At 41.8% G+C, this 21,068-nt stretch overlaps 1 protein-coding gene across 1 annotated transcript; it reads right to left on the bottom strand.

The window, feature by feature from the left end:
* Window positions 1-2,316: 2,316 nt before the first annotated feature.
* On the bottom strand, window positions 2,317-14,843 carry ALB (albumin). The gene is made up of 15 exons (XM_050895956.1): window positions 14,759-14,843; window positions 13,154-13,214; window positions 12,199-12,331; window positions 11,051-11,265; window positions 10,187-10,319; window positions 9,520-9,617; window positions 8,327-8,456; window positions 7,189-7,403; window positions 6,511-6,643; window positions 5,558-5,655; window positions 5,260-5,398; window positions 4,519-4,742; window positions 3,859-3,991; window positions 2,758-2,814; window positions 2,317-2,511 (listed from the first exon to the last, which is right to left on the bottom strand). The coding sequence occupies exons 1-14, from the start codon at window positions 14,841-14,843 to the stop codon at window positions 2,764-2,766; spliced, it is 1,848 nt and encodes a 615-aa protein (XP_050751913.1). The 3' UTR covers window positions 2,317-2,511; window positions 2,758-2,763.
* Window positions 14,844-21,068: the final 6,225 nt, after the last annotated feature.

Below are 21,068 nucleotides of genomic sequence, written 5' to 3'. Positions count from 1 at the left end.
CGCTCCGGCTGAGGGGGCACGAACTCAGCTGCTGGCAGGCAAGGAGAGGGGCCTTCAAAAAAACTCGTGTCTGCCTTAAAATTGACGGGCTGGTTTTTGTTTTGTTTTCCCCCTTGCATACTCAGGAATACTTGTGAAGTTTTCAGTGAGTTCTAGGGACTAGAAGGTGCAATCGAAGGTATATAAAACCTAAAAGACTCTTGAAATAACCCAACGAAAGCTGCTGCGTGCAAGCAAGTCGCAGGTGTCATGCGAACAGTTACCGTAACGGTTGGCCTTTCTGACATTTGCAGCCATCGTTCAGGTTTGGTAGCAGGAATTTAAATACGTTCCAGGTAATTCGGGGGAGGATTCCCTACCTCTTCAGGCGGCACTTAAGCGGTTAAAGAATACTTTTGTATGAGTGCAGTCTTAGCTACTGCTGCAGGTGTGCTTATTCCTTTTCCTTCTGAAGTCAGACTCTACAAGGAAAAAAAGGAAAGTCACCTTGTCACAAAGAAACCCCGATGGACACAAACGTATCAGTTGTGGAAAACCACAGCCCAAAAGAGAGCCCCAGGAATACAGGGAAGATTGTTCAGCATGGGAGCAAAAGCTCTTAAGAGGTAGTTTTCAAAATCACATCAACACCGAGGCTTAAGATACTTCTTTAAGTGCTGCAGCTTGGCTGCGATGCTCTATCTTTATGCAAGCTCAAAGATACTGTGATGTGCAAGACTGAGATAGATGGGTTCCTATGAATTGTAGAAGTGCGGGTGGGGTGGAGGGAAATCAATTCTTTTCACATATTTTTGGTATATTGATATGCAACTCGGTTCTCCTCTCTTGACACATTGCTCTTTTCAGCATTGATACATGATAAATGCAGCCTGGCGATCATTTACGTATTAATTCTGTATCTCTCTGGAGGCAGCAAAATTACAGACACATTAATTGTAAACACTTTTTCAATTACTAAATCTTAATGGAATCCTTAACCTGCTTTGTATTTGGGATTATTCAACGTGCAGTTGCAAAGCCGTAGCAGATGTGACAGGAAGCTAACCAGCACACGTAAGAACCGTGACGTGATACGGCGTGGGGATTAGCTGGAGATCGAATGAGAAACCCACGCTTCTTGATAGATTTGTGGGGCTAGTGGCGATTTCTGTGCCTCAGAATCTTCACCGAACCTCCTCCTCGGACAAGCTTAACTTGTTTTAATTAACTATGGCTCTGCTGTCCTAGAGCAGGTTAGTTGTAGCTGCAGCGAATGACTGTCAGCTTTTTGGATGGTGAGTTAGATAATGGGAATAATCTTCAGAATCACTGTTGGTGCTCCCTTAAACTAAGGGAGAAGGTGCTTTAACTGCAAGTGACGAACGGTCCTTGCTCAAATCCACAAAACTTTAAAGCTTAAATGAGATGTTTGTGAATGCCTTGGGGTCACATAAACTCTTCTAAACCCATACGTAACTATGACTTACAGGGATTGAATGTTCAAACCTTTCAGTCGTAACAGGATTGATGATTCTTCCTTTTAAATTTTCAACCCGATGTCTCTGAATGTTTCATTTTGCGTGTGCTTCTATGGTTCCGGAGAAGATTCCCAGTTCACGAACTACAGGCACAAAGAGTTTCAAGGCCAAGAAAACTGCCCTTGTGAAATGCCTCATTATGCAAGGGCTCTTCTAACGATGCAAGGGTTATGCAAGGGTCCTTGTTAAAGTGTAGCAGATTTGGGGGTTTTGTGTTCATGGACTGAAACTACATGTGTACTAGAGAATCACGCCGCTTTAGTGGCATAGAACCGACAAATTTCTCTCTTGGGAGCTTGCTGCCATGAAGGGCATGATTTAGATGGCGGGCTTTTCAAGGGACATCTCTGAAGTCAAAAGCTGTTTTAAAAACAACTTAAGACATGAAAAGAAGTGTCTAAAAGCAGATCTGTTTGCAGCTCTTAGCAAGTGAAGAGATACTTGATTTGTGGCTGATGTAAAAAAAAAAAAAAAAAAAAAATCTTTTTTTTCTTTTTATAAGAGCTCGTTGCTAATACTGAACAGGTCCTTTGAACGTTCTTTTAATATGTAATTATAATTGCTGAAGTAAAGCATAAAATGAACCTGTAATCAAATCAGAGCATTGAAGTCCAGCGATTTAGTCTGGACTATAAAGTCTTACCACCTTTCATATTCTGTCGTACACACTTTCCAAGAGCAAGAAACAGAAAAACCCCCGACGGAATCCCTGCCCATATACACTACTTGGAGTAACCATTTTGTGTAGGCAGCGCTGCAGAGCTTTGCCTTATGGTAGTCACCAGCAGACAAGGACAGATGCAGATGTATAAAGCTTTTATTTATTATTCATTTTTTTTTCAAAGTAATAGAATTGAAAAGTTTCTGGAAAAGCATGTGCTTTGACAAAACAGTGAAGATTTATGAAATACTCATTCTACACCAAAGGAAAAAAGGTAATGGGCGGGAGAAGTTACACAGAAGTATTTTTCGTCGTGTTTTTCCCACTGGCAACCTAGATCGGAGAAACAGAAAGGATTATTTTGTAAAATGGTAGCGTACTAGCAATACTTCAACTTTCTGTGTGCTGGGTAATGGCAGAAAGTAAACCACCCCTTAGAAAAAGCAAACGCCTGGTGGTTAAAGGGAAGCTAGGTGCTTTTTTGAGTTCAAGGAGTTCAATGGGTGGGAGGGTGGGCAGAGAGGGCTAGCTAGCTAGCTAGATGACCTGATATATATATGCATTATTGCCGTTACCTACCGTGTGTTAAACGCCGATTCCTAATGTGGCTCTGCTCTGGACTATTAGGTTTGCACCCTAGAAAAAGGAATACAAACGGTTGTGAGAGAGAAACCAAGGGAGCAAAGTATGCAGTGCTTGAGCAGGAACTTGTGTAAACTTAAACTTGTGTCTGCATTACGGTTCGAAGGGTAATTCTAATGGTGCTTCCTAACCTTACAATCTGTGTGCTCCTGTACGTTGGGTATTTTTCAGTTTTGCAAAGGCAGAAAATAAACTTTTAGAGTGAAATAGAGACAAAATAATTCTTTCCTAAGTCCTCCTAATATATTTAGCTATGCAATACTTGGTTATAATATATAAATATTTGGTTATAAATAAAAAAGGATTCAATCAAGAAGCAGTTTAAGATATTAGTAATACAGTTCTGGGCCTCAAATGATAATGAGGTTGCTGTTGGAAACTGTCACTTATGCTTCCTGTAAACGCTTTGCGCTTGCTCAGCAATATGGCTACAGATAAACGTCTCCTGTGGTTATTTCAGAGACAAGTAAAGGTTGAATGAATGAATATATTTGTGGTTGATGAGTTTGGAAAAAAATGGAATGACTGTTCGTAGGACACAATCAGCGGGACTCCCCCTGCCAATATATCTGTATTTGCCAGGCGTCTCTGATAATTGATCCAGGTGCACTTCTTACTGGTAATCCTTCAGAGTTCTATAACGATCTGTAGCACAAAAGGAAGCTTACGTGTGCTAGAGAGACAGTTGAAATTCTACACATACGTATTTTTCAACTACAGCTGGTAGATATTCAACTCTTCTGGAGAAGGCCCTAAAGAACCGTATCCAATTGAGAATTTAGCCGTCCTTTGAGCAGATGACTGGACTACGTTACCTCCAGACAACCTTTCCACATGAAATTGTTCAATGACTATAACCCGTACAGTCAAGATACAAGTTCTGCCCTGCAGGCAAATCTGTTGTTAGGGCACACGGACAAGTAACCGTAGCAGTTTTGCAGAACCACTTTTGTAGTGCCTGGTTTCCTAGTGAGCTTCCAGTTTCCTGTACATGTTTTTTGGTTGGTTTGTTTGTTTTTGAAAGGAGATAGGAAATACCTCTTCCCCAAAGCATGTGTCAATATCTGATTGCTTGCAGCACTTGTCTACCATGGCAGTGAAACCGTCAGCAATTGTCTTTATTTGTTCTTCTGTCATCTGGGGCTTGCGTTTGATGAGGTTGACAAGCAATCTGAAAACAAAGCCACAATACACAGTTAACACTACCTGTTGTAGTTTGATCTCCCCATTTTAAATATGCCGTTTTATGCAGGTACAGCTCATTTATGAGGGTTTTTTTGTCGTGGCTAGAGGAGTCGGTGCCTGTTTGTGGCTCCAAACTCCCAGTCTACCACAACTATCTGTTGGCTTTTTGTGATCCCGGTTACAGGTGCGAAAAAAATTATTGAAATGATCTGTCTGTTGTCTTAATGAAGTACATGTTCAGACTTGCACTGGCAGTGGACCTACGTGAAACTGGTCAGCTAAGACACTGATTTTAGTTGAAGAAAATACCCTGTTTTACATCTTCCGAAAAACATGACGTTATGCACTGACCAGCTCAGTACAAACACGTAGTTCCATCTGGTTTTCTCTCTGTCGCTAGTGAAGTCCCAGTCAGGTGACAAAACAGGGGGTTTGTAGCTTCCTTCTGCCCTGCGCCCCCCCTTAAGTGTTACACTTGAGAAGGTTTTCTACAAGGTATTTCTTGTAGCTTACTTCATATGCCCTAAATCCCGTTCAGCAGGAGAAGCCGTGCACAATTTTTCATCAAAGTTGAACATGTTAGGGTCAAATGCCGGAGGCACGTATTTGGTATCTACTCCCATGGCCGTGAAGCACGGTCTCCTGTAAGCATAGGAGTCGCTGCAGCAGTGCGAAACGTTGTCATTTATAGGTGTGGTCTCCTGTCTCCTGCACATATCCTGAATCACAATGCTCAGCTGAAAAGAGAAGGAAAGAAGGACAAACGTGAGTTACACCTGCTACAATAACAGAAGCAATATGCGGTGTTCGTGTCACAGTAGCGTAGCTGGAAGTGGAAGCTGTCGGATCTAAACACCTGCTCGGAAACGGCATGGTCTTAAAATTTCAAATAAATACGTATTCCTGGAGTCGGGCATTTCTTGCTCTGCAAACAGTCTGTCCATTGGGCTACAATCGGTATGGTTTTTTAAGAGACTGTTTAGCTTTTCCAAACGCAAGCTGCCGCAGACTCGACTTACTGTTGCGTTCTGAGGGAGAGCAACGTTTAGCTACAATTTTCACAAGCTACCATCAGACAACTATTTAGGTTCTCACGTCCATTAAAAATGAACAGACTTCGAACTCCGTTAGGTAGATGCTTAGCTTGGGGTTGGTGACAAATCATTGTGAGTTTGCTATCTCACCAGAATCCAACGTTTTTGAGAACAGAAGAAATCTCCAAGAGAAGAAGAGAGAATACACAAAGGTACTCACATATCGCTCAGAACAAGGTAGGCGTTTGTCTTCGGGAAGCTGGCAGCACTTAGTACCAACGCCTGTCATTTTCTGTCCAATTTCAAGCAAGGTGTCAGTTGATACCTGAGGCATTTTCTTAGTGTAGCGGATCAGAAGTCTGAAAAAGTCATATCAAAATGCCTGTTTGCTCACATTGGAAGAATGCTCTACTGAGCTAGACGGCTGAAGTGAAAATAGAAGCGAAGACCAAATAAATTTGCCCAAAGCAGCCAGCATCATTGTTTGCGCTCAAGAACGTTTATCAGAAAGTACTTACGCTTTAAGAAAGTCTGGCTCGCCGTGGGTAGCGAGAAGGTCGCAGTTTGTCTTTACAACATCCTGAGTTTCTTTGACATGTTTGTTCAAATCCTCTTGCTGCAATCAAGTATAAATTTATTCGTAACGTTAGAGCAGGACATCCTGGTAACAGTCATACAAATATACCTTTTGACCTCTTCTAAATCTTATTAGCTATAAGATACCCATTTTGCAAGGCCGATTGCTTCCGTATAGCCTGGATGGCGTAGGGAGGCCTTGATGCTCACATGAATCTTAAGTTCTCACAGAAATTCCGTTAAAAAGGCAGCAAGATTTTGGAAATTTAATTTAAATTAATTACCCATTGGACTTACTTTCTAGACAATAGGGTTTTTTTGTTCGTTTGTTTAAAGTGGTTGAGTATTTTTGAAGTACAGGATTATCAACCGTGAGGGGAACATTCTTTCTATCCCTTGGCCAAAGCTGTCAGTGACTCAGCTTGTGCTGTGACGCGTGTGCGATTCGGCTGAAGATCAGGAGACCCAAGTTTAGGCGTCTCTCTGTGAGCTGGCCGTGCAGGTTCCCATCGTAATCCATGAGCGGCCATACTCAGTATAGGCAGTATATATGTATACTCAAATATACAGAATAATTCAGCTAACCAGCTATTAATCATCGTCTTCAGGACAAGCAGAATCACTTCTGAGAGACAGAGGCATCAGGCAGTTGAGTGAGACTAGTCTGAAATTCCGTGAGGTGACTAATGAAGTTACTCTGTGATCTGAGAAAACTCTCTGTCCTTGTCAGGGGCCCTGGACTGCTTCATTTCCTATCAGAACCCTAACTTCCCCTGGGATTAGTCTCTCAAAACGCTTTCTGTCTGCTCTTCCATAGGAGCTTCTCAACCCCGTCGTTTCGTGATAGGTACCGACCAAGCGTTCTAGTTCTCTGCAAACAAAGCTTTGCACCTACAGCGTTTCCGTAGCACTCAGCAGGGTTGTCTGTTTTGCAGCACTTCTCCAGGAGTGTTTCATATCCCTTAGCAACTCGCAGAATCAGCTGCGTGGAGAACTCAGGGTGTCTTCGTGAGTATTCATAAACAAACCTGAAAGACACACAAGCTGACAGAATTAGAGCTCCCGAATAACGTGCCGCTTTCTTCACGCACAAGGCGGTAATTGACAATGACAGTTCCTCAGATGAGATCAAGTAAGGTGGACGATGAGCTTGGAATGCTGTTTGCTGGTTTCAGTAGAATTTTTCGGCTGTTCCGTTGTCTGCGAACAGGGCAGATGTGAGAGGAACAAAATAGTTGCCCAGGACAGAATGCTTCTTAAGCAGATAATGTATGTGGGCATGCACAAAGGTCTCGAATGAAAGAAAGGCACCGATTAATTCAGCTTTGATAAGTAGGATAACGCTGAACAGAAACAGTCACGAAGCATGAATGAGAAACTAGGGGTTCGACTAGGGTTGAAGCTACACTAGTTACATCGGACTTCCACACGGTCATCTCTTTTCTCCGTATGCTCTTGAAACACCCGAGGGGACGGTTTTTGCAGCGGTGCAAAAGGTCGTAGTCCAGAACAGACAGAGGACCATTTGCAGGAGCATTCAAATACAAGCACACATACTGTTGGCGGTACTTACTCTGACAAGAACGCGTCATGGCCTGCCTCAAAGCTTTTACACACTTCCTTATCTTGTATGTATTTTTCAACTAGTGAAGGAAGATCTTCAGGTTTGTCATCAAAATCTGCTTCGATAATGCACTGGCTTCGTTCCACAACTGGCCTCTCACAGCAGTCTTTGATTTTACTTGAGAAAACATCTTGTTTGGAGCACATATAGGTCATAAGCTCTGCCTGTAAAATTAAAACATATTATCAGACAAGCTATGAAATAATAATTTAAAGATAGATTAAGTCATCTCCTCTCTCTTTTTCAGACTCTTCCCTTGTCATTCAGGTCACCTGTTTACTTAGCACTTTCCTAAAGAAACGCTGTCTCCATACAAAGGGAAATAATCGGAGGGATGCGCTTGTCCTGTGCACATCGAGCACGATGTTCACGGGCGCGAGGGAGAATGCTCTTCCCTCCCTGATCTTAGAAACTTTGAGAAGACAAACTCTGGAAAGCCAAGGGAAGTCATTGAGTAGTCTGTCACAAGGATGCCTGATTGATCTTGTCAGTCCTGTCAGGTGCCCAGCTCTGATAGAGGAGAAAACATGAAAAAGCCCACAGATTCGTAAAGCCAGCACTGGGCACGGGCTGATTTAAAAAGCGTGTCTAAGTTCCAGTCAGACAGGCAATATTTAACTTGGGTCGCTATTGCACAGTTTTGCTAATCCTCCCATGCAAGCTGTTCTCCAGAGTTCATGGGCACGACAGGAAAGCTGGATTAACGGCATTACGCATAACAGGAGAGCAAAAAAATTGTGGCCTTTTTGCCTCCGCTTTCTTTTGCTTTGTGTACGATTGACTCGAAGTCAGTAAATACCATCAGACAATCTCCCTGATAAATGTTTTGATTTCAACCAAACACACACGCTATACTGTAAGTAACAGCTCCTTGCCCTCTATGATCATAAAGGGCTAGATCCAGAACTGGTCCAAAACCTAGTTCCAGTAACAGTCAGTTGAGCTGGCCAGGAGTTTTTCAGTGGCCGAGGAACCTTCCGGCAGTGTTGAGTACAAGTTCCCTGGACTGCATGAATAGCTGCACAAATTATAGTCTTCCTAAACGTTTTTCAAGTACGTAAACATTTTTGAAAAATGCTTAGCTTACCCTGTCATCCATGCACTCTATCATGTCCCCTTCACAGCACTCTTTGTAGATACCCTTAATATCACTCAGAATTTTATGAATTTCTGAGAATGGAGCCTTGGGATATTTCTGGCTCAGGACAGCAAGTTTACTAGGTGGAAAAGAAGAAAAATATGCTTGTTAAAGCTCCGTGTTGAACAGAAACCTTGCAAGTCACTAACACTTATGATACTGTAGATCAGCATTGTTTAACTCATTCATTCTTCTCATCTAATTTCTGGTGGGTAGAAAAAAAAGGGCATCGACACCTGCCCCAGTAACCCAGTGCTCCTTTAAAACAGAAAGAAACAAGTTTGTGATTCTTTTGTTCTCTCTGAGCTGTTTATGTAAGAATCACGCCCTAGAATTCTCCATCGCTCTTGAGGGACTGTAAAGCATCTCTAGGTTACTTAGCACAGATGTAGATAGTCCTAATTAAACCTTTAAATCAAAGCTGACTATATCCAGTAAGGTAATCCTAGTCGATGTTAGGGTATTAGACTAGCTGCAGAATGAAAGCAGTTCTCTGTGCTTAGGCAAGCGATCCGCTTAGTAATTGCAACAGTCTTTCTGAATCGTAAAAATGCACTTTTGACAACAACTGTGATTCTGCCAAATTTGACTCTCTGATTGCTTTAAGGTTCAAACCAGCACCTCACTTTGCTGATTACCCACGTGCCTATCGCTAAAAGCCGTAGGCATCGGAACGGGCCGCAGCTTTGGCAAAAATGTAGATTAAACTCGCTGTAATCTCTGGTTCTGAGTGACGCTCCACCAGTTAACTCTACATCTTCTGGATTGGTTCTAGAGACGGTTTCATTTCTCTGTAACTCTCACGACTGATCTTTTTACTAGTACTCGCTATCAGCCTGGAATACACGGGTTCCCCTTTGCGTCCAGTCTTTGTGCAGAAACCTGCTCAGAATTAAATTCTACATTTCAATAAATAGGCTAAGAAATCGCTGTCGGCCTGGTGTTGAAAGACTGACCCGCTGATCTCTATTCTGTTGGACAACGGTCCTCAGCCACAAGTATGCTAGGAAGTACCGCGAGTGCAGTTTTCAAACTCGGCGTATCAAAGTGAATCATATATACTGATGTTTTCTTCTCATAGTAGTTTCGGATTTAGGTTAACAAGCCTACTTCTTATTAAAAAAAAACTGATTGGAACTTACAGTGCTTGGAAAGTTCTCTCGCCAAACTTCTTGAAGACTCCACAAGAATACTGCTGCTCCACGCTTGCTTTCTTGGCTTTTTCTTTTATGGCGCCTGCCTATAGTAACAGGATGCGCATTGTCACGTGAAACCGATTACATCTAATGGACTGTGAAAAAAGCAAATCTGAAGATCCCACTTCAGAAACACAGCGGGTTCTGGTCCAGTTAGCTCTGATGAAAAGCCAAGCCAACTGAGAATTCCTTAGGCAGCCCTAACCGGTTCGCGATCGGCGTTTATCTTCTAGTCTATACGCTATACCTTAGCACCCGAGTGCTGCACGTTATTTGGATTCGGCGCGTCTGCGCAGTACTCGTAGCTGCCCGATAATGTATTAGCGAAGGGACAAGAAGACAAGCGTAATTATCTGCAGTTTGATTCTTTTGTTTTGTCACTTAAAATCAAAATATGAATTTTTTTACCATCTTAGTTTCTACGAAGCCGTATACAAACGCTTACTGAAAGCCACCATGAGAAAGCACAATTTTGGAATTATAAACCGTAATTTAACGTTAGCCTTTTAAGGCCACTTCTGGCTTTAAAGAGGATTGCTGCTAAGATCAGGAGAGACCTTTATGTGGCAGACAAATCGCTTAGTTTTCATCCACAGTGAAAAATCTGACATACCTTTTCATGCAAGCAAGCACCGACATCACTCTCTTTGCAACAGCTTTGAAGGGCGTGTTCGTAATCAGCAGCCACACTGAGGATTGTTGGGGCGTACAAGAAGGGGTTTTTTCTTGCAACAGAATAGATGAACCTATAAGGAAGAGGAAAACAGAAGTTACAGATTCCAATGACAACAGCAAATGGCCTTAAATCTCTTACAGCTTCTATAACTTTTATTTCTAGTTTAGAAATGTTAGGAAATACTTTCCTAACACAATGCCTACTAATGCGAAATGCTTTGCTAAATCTCCTTGTTTCCAAAGCAGGACTCAATAACAATGACGGAAGGATGAACACCTTATATTGTCAGCCACTTAGTTTGATGTACATATGCTTTTTTAAAATGCATTGTCAAATACTTGAAAATTCTGATTTTGACTGTGAAAAATTAATCTATGGACACTTCACTGAGATTTTATTGCCAATTTTTATTCTTTTTACTGTTATCTTTCTTCATCCTTTCCAATTACAACGGGGGTAGTGGGAAGCCGGAGCAAGTAAATTATTAAATCAATATTGGAAACACTGTGGTTTTTCAGGGTTTTTTGGTGGGGGAAAAAAAAAAGTCCCCCAAGATTTATAAAATGTGATCTCTTAAAGCCTATTTTTGAATGGAAAAACCTGCTCTAACATGGAATGAAAAAACGTGATCAGAGCTTTGGATATTTAATGATTGAGCAACTGTTTTATACGTGCAGATATGAGGTTGAATACTTGCAACTTTTGCAAATGTTTTGCATGTCCACACACTCTGTATAGCTCGGGCATCCCTCTTCTGCATGCCTAAATACTTAAACAGTACAAAATGGCCATTTTTCTTACTGTCCCAGGAATGACACCCGGTTGTCCGCATACTCCTTGCAGATCACATCGGTAGCTGGTCTTTGGTACGGCTGAACGAAGTCTGGTTCGGGAACTTTAAAGGACAGGAAACACTCATTTCTTTCAGGATCAGCTTTAGCACAGCAGTCAGCCATTGCACCGTATGAGTCGCGGAGCTTTTCTACTTGGCAGATTTCATCCAGGAAAATGGTGGGCTATAAGGGAGATGCTGAGGGTCAGAATTATTGTTTATAGACGGTGTAACGTACATTCTATTTATCTGTAAAAGAAAACCCAGACTAAAAAGTAAATACACTTTTACCAGATAAGATTTAGACCATAAATCAGAATAATCCATTGTTTTCAACACAGCTTCATAAAGTTTTATTTTATGTGGTCGAATATCAAAACTGCTGCACTGCTTTACTGAAAAAGAAAATTAATTATAATTTAAAGTACTCTGTGCAAGACGGTGATGTCCTTTTACTTATAACATGACTAAACTGAATTTTCAGATGAATTGAAGCAGGACTTGATGTTCTACTTGATGATCGGCTTGGGGAACTTTTAGGGAGAACTAATGTAGTCATGTCATTTGGTCTGAACGTTAGAGCTCGCAAGAACACAAGCACCTAACTTTCTGAAGGGCTGGGCCGAACCTGCTAGACATCCAGGGACCTTACGTACCTGCAAACTTCTTTTGTTACCTGATCTTAGAGGAGGTGTGGTTTTTTTGTTTTGTTTTGTTTTGTTTTTTTAAAACTTCTTAAACTAAGTACCTTAAAGTAGCACACAGTCACCCCAGTGTGAAAACCTACACGCCTTGGTCACTTTAATACCTAGAATTAGACCTGGATTTTACAGCTGGGGTGTTTGTACTAAATGCTAATGTTTATTTCCAGGCAATGCTAAACTTAAGGTGCTAAAGTGTGGCACAGTATATGGGTCCACAGATCATCTAGGCACTTCTGAAAGGCAGAGTTTCAGAACCTGACAAAACCAAGTTCTTTGTTTCAGCACTAAAATCTGAGCGTTGGCCGATGACAACAGCGACACCTGAAAGGATCAGGTATAAATCCTCAAGGAGGACAATTCTGGTAGCTGCACAGAATGAGGAGAAAAACAATACCAAAGGATTCGCCGCCTACCAGTGATTTTGTGCACTCAGGAGCATCCTCGTTGGCCACACACTTCTGTGCCAGATCAACAACATCCTTCACCAGCTTAGACAGTCCCTCATAAGAACATCTCTGGAGATACTGGGCAAATGTGATCAGGGTACTGAAACATAAAGCACATTTTGGAACATGGAGGGAAGAAACGTAACAGTCAATATTGTCGAAGGCGCTTCCGGATTCAAAATTGTTTGTTCAAATGACGTGCACAAATGCGTAAACAGAGCACCACGAAGAGCGTAGTACCGGATCCCATATCCTTCCTCTTCTCACCTCCTTTCTGAAAAATGTTTTTAACCTTACTTCCCAAGAACAAAAGTCTTGAATAATAGATTAAAAACAGAACAGAAAAGACCGTGATTTGAGTTTTCTGCCACTGTTACCAGCATATTCGCAAATGCCATAAACTAAGCTGGGTTTTGCCACTGTTACAAAACACGATCTTCAGGCTGCCTTCTTTCAGAAGTCGTTACGTTCCTGCCGGGGCCCTCTGCCGTTCCCAAAACCAGTTTCAAAAGAAAATCATTGAATTGTCTCAGAAAACCTGTCACAGGTTTGGTTTTTTTGAGTTTGGTGGTTTGGGTTTTTTTGGTAATGTCTCAATCCAGCATAACTTCTCTCCATCCTAAGGTTATCAAAACTGTACGACTCATGCCTATTTTCTTTTCACATAAGGAACGCAGGTTTTCTCGTAAGGTTTGCGGGGAGCTCTTTTCCCAGAGAGCGAGAAAGTCATCGTGACTTTTGCAGGTCTTAAAATATTTGTAGGCTTTGTATACTAACAGTAAGAAGGCTAACTCAATGTCATGCTTCAGTGAGACACGTACGCTCTTCGCTAGCTCACACAGTGTGTTTTAGTTTCCCTTTTTTGTCGAATATCAACAGAGATGGAAAACAATCAGAAAATGTAAGCTGAACGTTCACTTACACTGCCTTAAATGTCTCTTCCTTCAAATCATTGTAGCGATGGGCGATCTCACTCTTGTGCTCTAGGAAGAAAACCAAAGAGAACAATGATGCTCGCTCACTGTCACGTTGGCTGTGCTAGACCCCTTAAAGCATACGTTCTGGGCACCTTGGGCCAGATTTTCAGAAGCGTTCGGCGTTCACCCAGCTCTTAGACTTAAGGGAGTAATATCATTGTTTTGGAACTGCCCAAGCTAATGGTGAGCGCTTGTGAAGTCCCACCTTTGGGTACACCATCCTGGGTAATCTGTACTGCTTTTCTGGGCGCTTCAATCTAAAGCTTTCTGCAGGCCACCTTGAACTCTTTGTTGTCTCAGATGACCATTCTTGTCCGTTTGTCTGCAGACACCTAACTCTTACGCACGCTAACCTTTCTGAAGGAACCCAAGCATGTGATTTTTAGGATTCTAATACAATATTTACCTCTGTAAGCACATACTTAATTCAAAATATTCAAAACGACTGCTGTAGCTTACTGTTAAGGGTTAGCAAACGTGTCCTTTGCATAACCGACGACATTATCATGTCTACACTACAAATAAAGGAATGCAGCTGCAGTTTGATTAGAGCAAGCCTTAGTAGAATTTTCTCTTTTTAAACACCAAATTATTAACTTGGCTGATTCATATTCTTGTTCCACCCAGTGCGTATCAGCTGTGCTCTTCATAAGAAGGAAAGCAGATAAGTCCCCTCACTCGGTCCTGATGGTAGCAAACACAGGTAGCAGTTACACCTCGCTCTTGGCGAGAAGACTCCCGCAAGATTTTCCCAACGGATACTGAGGCATGTGGCCACGCTAATGAATGAGCTAGAATGGGGCAGTTGTTTTGTTCTAGAAATACCATTCAGGAGCATTTAGAAAACATGAAGAGTAATTCCTTTACCTAATGGAATATACCTGCTTTGATAATAAGGGTTTCGGTGCAGAAAATTGTAATTTAAAGACTTTTTGCTGTTGCTTACTGGCATTTCCAGCCAGCTCCTGAAAACTCAGTTTTGTTAAATTTGGGTAATTTCATGTTTCAAACAAAAATCAAAAAGATGAGTGGAAAAACTTCTAGGACTGCCTGCAGAAATATTTATTTGACCACGGTCTAAAGTTTTATAATACAGGGAGAAATGACACAATGCGGAGTTTTTGGCTAGCTGCCTTATAGCCCAGACCGAGATGTAGATTTCTGGATTTTTTGACCTACTTGTTTGAAAACCGTTGCCTTTAATTCGTGAGGAGCTCGCTTACGAACTACCATTCAAAAGACAGCACTTCCAAAAGCACAGTGCATCCGCTTTCTCCGTGCCGGAAAGTAACAGATTCTGAATAATCAACCTCTGTTCATGCGCTACACTGATGTTGCAAAGGGACGCCACCAAACTTACTTGCCCAGTTAAGTTAAGTTGTCCTGAGTGTTCTACCCATCTCCTCAAGACTTCTTCACTTAGTTTCAAGTCAATCAAATTTTTCTGTTCTCTTTGGATCAGGCTTGCAAGCATTGTTCGTGAAATTGCATTAAAGACATTAAATTGCTACAACAAAGACTGCAAAGACGACTAATTAATCCTTTCTTACCTGCGTCCCGAGCAACTCTTTGCAGATTCCAGGATCTGGCAGAGCTTAAGAGGAAAATAAATGAAATTAATGTTACCCACTTCATGGTTGCAGATTATGATGTGGGCTAAATTGCTCAGAAATGCTAGGAAGATTGAAGGGAAAGCATTTGCTTATATACCCTTTCCTACCTCTGTCTGTAAAATATTAACCGTAGAGCTGGCATTTGTAGATTTCCATTTGGTCTGAAGAAGATTACAAAACTTGGACTGTTCTTGCCAAAAATGAATTTGATATTATTTGCTTATTATGTGTTACTGTGGGCCTTTTTGTCCTGAAAAGGTTGAACCTTCCAGCACCCAAATAGATAAAGTTTTGCGTAAATTTCCTTATCAAATGACAAACAAGGAGTTCAAGGCATCAGACAAAAAAGTCATCAAGTCTAATCCTATAGCCGGGCTTTTTTTCTTTTTTTTTTTTTGCTAGTATTTGTTCAAAAGCAAACCGAGTTGGTATTGTACAGTAACAAATCACCCAGACACGACTCGGTCCACATACTCGCTTGTAGTTAGAGAGTTTTAGTTTTAAATCACTTGACGAAGATGAGATCGCTCATCTAGACTTCGGTATAAAAAATACAGGTTGGTAAAATACAGCAATGAGCACAAAGATACAGGTAAACGGCATCTCCAATTTCAATTAGTTTCTGAATTCTTAAAGAAACAGAAGGTAAAAGTGTGGAACGGGTACCGAGGAATCTGAATCTCACAATATATGTAGCTCCAGAGTGGAAGAATTTCATGCAGACAACGGCTCTGTGTCAGTAAGTTGGAACTGACACTTTTACACGGTATAAGACTGCGTCTCACTCCAAATTCTGGGACGTACGCTTAGGGTGACGTCCAAGAGGAAGGCTGCTCGAACAGCCAACGGGCTGACTGGAGCACCTGATTTGTTAGGTCCCGTTCTGGTTTTCTATGGGTACCGCCGTTCACCACAATCCAGAAAACTGCCAAATACATGTGTAAACATTTGCAAGAGCTGTCACTTCATAATTTTTGCAATGCCTCGTTTGCGCTGACATCCTCCCAAGAGTAATCTCTTAATTAGGCACCGCTCTCCTCTTCGAAAATTTTCTGTTGATTAGTCGGTAACTTAGGAGATCAGACACAGGGAGAATTGTGAAGTTTGCACAGAGCCCCGGGATGCGGAATGAAATTGAAGTTATTTTTCCAGAACGCTCAGTGAGAGGCTTCAAAAAAACCTCCCAAGTATAAGGTTGGATCCTTACTGAGTGCAAAGTGATGTAGTTCCACAGCGGGAAATACTGTGATTCACTTTTAACGAATTTCTCTTTCTGGTGGCTGGATGTCAACCCACACAACTATTCTCGGTGCATTGCTGGAGGACGTGCTCTGCCTCGCAACTCATCGCTTCCGGCAGCAAGTACCCACCCGGTATAGCTTAGAGCGAGGTCTTCTAACGCTTCCTTAGTCCTTAAGGTTCCCTTTTCTACTCCGTGTTTGGTTTGTTTTTTTTTTCCCCCAGAAGTGGGCAGTTTTACCACAACTCTGTATTATTCCAACTGGGAGTAGTATGAATAATTCAGTTTTCTGGAAATTTGACAGAATATATTAAAGAAAAAAAAGACTTCGCTTTGCTTCTGAACTTGAGTTTTTAACCATGTCTTACATCAAATGACGTGTCTAAGCATAAAATATTTGCAGGCAATTTTCATTTAGAAAAATGTCAAGGCAATGCATCTTGTCTTTCCGAAAGACCATTCTGTTCTCCATGAATAACCACATAAAACTGAGACGAGTTTACAGAATAGTTTGACACGATGAAATTTGTACTAGCTGCTGCTTTTGCAAAAAGTTTTGCATTTCCCCGGGTCTGCTGCTGCTATCTTTGTAGGTGAAGAATAGCATTCTTGTTAGGGATTTAAAGGAACAAGGGTCTATTTTGGGTATTAAAGGTTATCTGGGTAACTCTTACATGAAGCCAAATTTGCAGCAAAGCACCCCGGTTTTGTCATAATGTTAGAAATAGGGATTATTTTCAGGTGGCTGTAGCAAAATCCCAACTTTCTGGAGAAGGATGGGAATTACCATGAACAGTCAGCACCTTTCAGACCTGTGCTGCTTTAACCTAACCAAGTCCCAGGAAAGAGCTGGTTAAACACTTCAGTCTGTAACTGGTTTTACTGACCGTATCCCTCTGTCAAAGAAGAACCCATCGCTAAAATGTGGATCTTTTTGATTAACCTGTAACCTTCAGAATGGCTGGAGACTACCTAGCATTTTGTTGCACGGTCCCTTAAATCACTGACATTTGGATATATCAGCGTTCTGAGTTTGTCAACTTCTGCACGCGTTTTGCGTTGATAGAAGTGGTGAGAGGTGGAACGGTGGATACAGGGGCTTAACTATACTTCTTCCAAAATCTCAGATAAAATGAATGCAAGGAGCTCACTCAGCAATCTGACAAGTACCTTCTGACCCAATGAAAGCCACTGTGAAAATGGAATATAACTTGCCTACAAACATCAGCTTGATTTACCTGCGTCTCGAACCTGTGTCTCCTTTCAGATCTTAACAGGGAGTTCAGTGAGATATAAAGACACATTGAGGTGTCTTGCCGATGACCATAAAGTGGCTGTGAAAGGCAACCGGACTGGAACGTTGCCCGAGTCAAAGTGGTGAAAAAATGCGGTAGGGGCAAATCACGCCTTCGAAGAGCCCTGGAAATGCTCTCAGGCTGTATCAAAGCAGTCTTCAGAAAATGACAGCTAAGGCCTGGGAGGGGAAAGTATTTTCTGTTACGCTGAAATTTAGCACAAGAAAAGGCTCGATATGTAATGGTGCATCTTGAAAGCTATCTGGAATTTTCCCCCGCGGCATTGTGCAGTGTTAGCAAGAACGCTACTGGTCCCCTAGAGTTAATATGTAAGTTTGTAATACAGGGTCCATGTTTATTTCTAGATATCTTCTGTTGTCTGTCCTGTACTTCATGCCAACGTTTCATATAACTGCTGAAAGAGAGATCTGAACTCCAATCCTGATGTTTGTTTAACAATAATAAATATTATACTGAGCTTCCTGTTACTCAATTCTTCCATACTGTGTTGAGTACACTTTCAACAAAGTTGTCCTGCTATTGCAGAAAGGAACGTATCAGTTGCATTTTAAGACGCATGCATTTTCACACGCATTTACGCCTAAAGTTACAGATGGTAACTAGTGTTATTTCAGATGTTGGGGGACCAAAGGACAGTAATTCTAAGAGTAATTGACCTGGAAAAAAAGCACGCATCATTTTTAAGTGTTCCATCATACCGTGCTGTGCAAAGTGAAAGAGTAGATACAAAGTGGATTGCTTTGTTCTCAGGCTCCCACTGGAGAAATACTTTCAGGGATACCCACTTAACCAACTTCTGTTTGCATACGGCCAGGCTTCGTTTTGTGCCGTGTGCTCTCTTACGCTGGATACAACAGAATAAGGATGAAGAGATGCTCTTAGGGAATTTCTGAGCCATGAATTTTACAATAACACCTCCTTTATCAGGAAAAACGCACCCATTTGCCTCTAACGTTCAGGTGGTTTGCACTTGAAGGAGATTGCAGGAGAGTGGAAAGCATTCAGAAGCTGAAGGGAAAGCTATTCATATTTCACTGGGGTTAATGTTCCTACTAAGAGTTACACATATGCGGACCGAAATGTACTAAAAATAGTATGAGGCTTTTGAGTAACAAATTTGACGTATCATTGTAAGAACAGCTGCCAGAGCACTTTTGGAAAGTAAGTCCTTTTCAAAGCGATCTCGCAAAAAAACAAAGACTGTTAGTAACCCTCTAATTTTGTGGCCCTCCATTTTATTTACTGCTGTTTCTTCTTTGTTTTAAAGACCAAAATTTTTGTTTATGTGAACGGACCGTGAAAGATACACCAAACCTAGAGACGTTCATGTGCCAGGATCACAACTACTGCCAGTAAGCGCAGGGCTGGTTTGGAGGTGGTTTTGTGCTTTTTTTTTTTTTTGCTTTGGCTTTTTACATATCTAATGATAATACGAAGGAGGGCAGCCAACTAGCAATTCTTTTCCTTCTTCAAAATCAAAAATAGCCTTCTGCCAAAGCGGATGGAACCAGCAAAAAGAATGCTGCTTCTCATCTGTCTGCAGGTGGAGGTGAGATAATGCCGAAAAAGGTGTCGCCATCTCCTATTTCCAGTCCTGTCCCTGCAGACATGTGGCTTAGCTGTTATTTTTTTTCCATTGGACAGTAGCTCATTTTTTAAATAACTGTAATTATCAGTATATTTCTAAATAAATGTCTGTAGTTCTGGACATATGGTCAGGTACCAGTCTTTTCCTGCTCTGGTGCATTATGTTTGCTATTCTTATCGCTGATGTTTGGCTCCCATGCAAAACAAGTCAAACATCTCAAACAGATATATGCCTTTTATTTGAACAGAGATGGACTCATAGATATAAAACGAGCAAGAAGGCCCATCTGATGAGCAAACATAAACGTAGAAAGGATTTGATCGCTGTAGCAGAATAGGCAGAGACCTGCTAAGGTGTAGCTAACAGCATTCCATGACAGGGCATATCTTCCGGGCACATTCTCAGTTCTGATGCTACGCCGTTCATCTTGGGTGATCAGCCACTCGTCTGCAGCTTTACAGAGTTTTCTCTCATTAGAATAAGCATTTTTAAATCAACCAGAATGACTATTCATAGCCTGACTGCACCTAAATAATTCAAACACCTAATTCCAATAAGCTCAATTTGTAATTTACTGTCTTATTCCTGTAGTCCTCTGCTGGAACAGACTCTAGACCGCAAATCTGCATCCTCAACACCTAAATAGTTTTGCAAACCTGAACTTCACGCCAAAATCCGGAACACAGACAAGAGCGGCCAGAACATGCAGGATTCGGTACCTACTTCAAAGTGAGGGAGAAAGACCTCAGGCAGGGTAACATGCAGACCTCATTGTCCCCTCTATGCTCTCTCTCTATCATCAAGTTTGTCTGGAAAGCAGACATTTTTTAAATTATGCTGAAAAGCAGACCCAAAAAACCGGTTTCGTATCTGTATGAAAATGTTTTGTATATGTATTGTTACGTACGGTGGATGTACGTTTTCCAGATTGCAAAGTTAAGCTTGAATTTGATAACCTGATTGCATAATTTGACATTATACCTTCCAAAGTCCACCTCAAGACACACCCCCCCCGCCGATATGAATGACTCTGGTCTTTTAAGTTATTCCTTTCTTTTCGTTTAGGTAGTCCCCTAATTACCTGTTAACAAGGCATTTACCGTGGCAGGTTCTTGCACAGCATGCTAGCCCTGAAGGCCTTGGGAAGGCCTCGCAAGCAGATGGAGGAGAAGCCAGTGCAAGTCAGTCTTCTTTCGATGTCTTGTTGACCACGTCTCAGTAGGCTGCCTATTTCACTATGCTCTATATTGTCAATCTTACTGTTTCTTATTTACGGGACTATAAGGATTTATACCTTCATTAAAGTGAATTCAGTGCTGCCTTCCCTGAAGAAGCGGGTACCTGTTTGTCAGACGCTTACTTTCAAGTGCACAGTTTGAAAATGATTCATGCACGGTCTTCTGCTTGAATTTTTCTTTGAAGCTGTTCGCCTCTTGGTTACATTAGGCTTCAGACAATACACGCTTTCCCTGTTCTTCCTATTTTGTCCTTTACTTCACAGGCAATGGTAGTGATATTAAGACTGCCAGCATCAGGCTTCTGAGCCAGCTTTGTCGTATTCACTGTGTATTTCTCTGTTGCTGTGCTCTTTACTACAGTATCGAGAAGTTTACCCAGTAGTGTACCTTTACCGTTTGACTGGCTGTGATATAATGAAGATGCAACTACATGTCTGTTTCTAGCCAAGTTGCGCCAACCGGCTCCAAAACAATTACTGTAGTAGGGCGGTGAGGCGCTGGAACAGGTTGCCCAGAGAGGCTGGGGATGCCCCATCCCTGGCAGTGTTCAAGGCCGGGTTGGACGGGGCTTTGAGCAACCTGGTCTAATGGAAGGCGTCCCTGCCCGTGGCAGGGGGGGTTGGAACGAGATGATCTTTAAGGTCCCTTCCGACCCAAACCGTTCTATGATTCTATGAAATGCGATGTTGCTTTGCTTACAGTAAGCACTGCAGCAGTATCTGACAATACGTATCACTTCCAAAAACCTAGATAATGGTTTACGGTAATGAGATAATTTCTGTGCGTTCTTAACGTATACTGAGCTCTACTGGCAACGTTGCACATTTTCATTGTCTGGCCCTGGATTTTCCTACGTATGACATAG

Source organism: Gymnogyps californianus, chromosome 4 (genome assembly GCF_018139145.2).
Source record: "Gymnogyps californianus isolate 813 chromosome 4, ASM1813914v2, whole genome shotgun sequence".
NCBI classification, from domain to species: domain Eukaryota; kingdom Metazoa; phylum Chordata; class Aves; order Accipitriformes; family Cathartidae; genus Gymnogyps; species Gymnogyps californianus.
The sequence above is the reverse complement of the archived record's forward strand: the minus strand, read 5'-3'. Positions and strand labels throughout refer to the sequence as shown.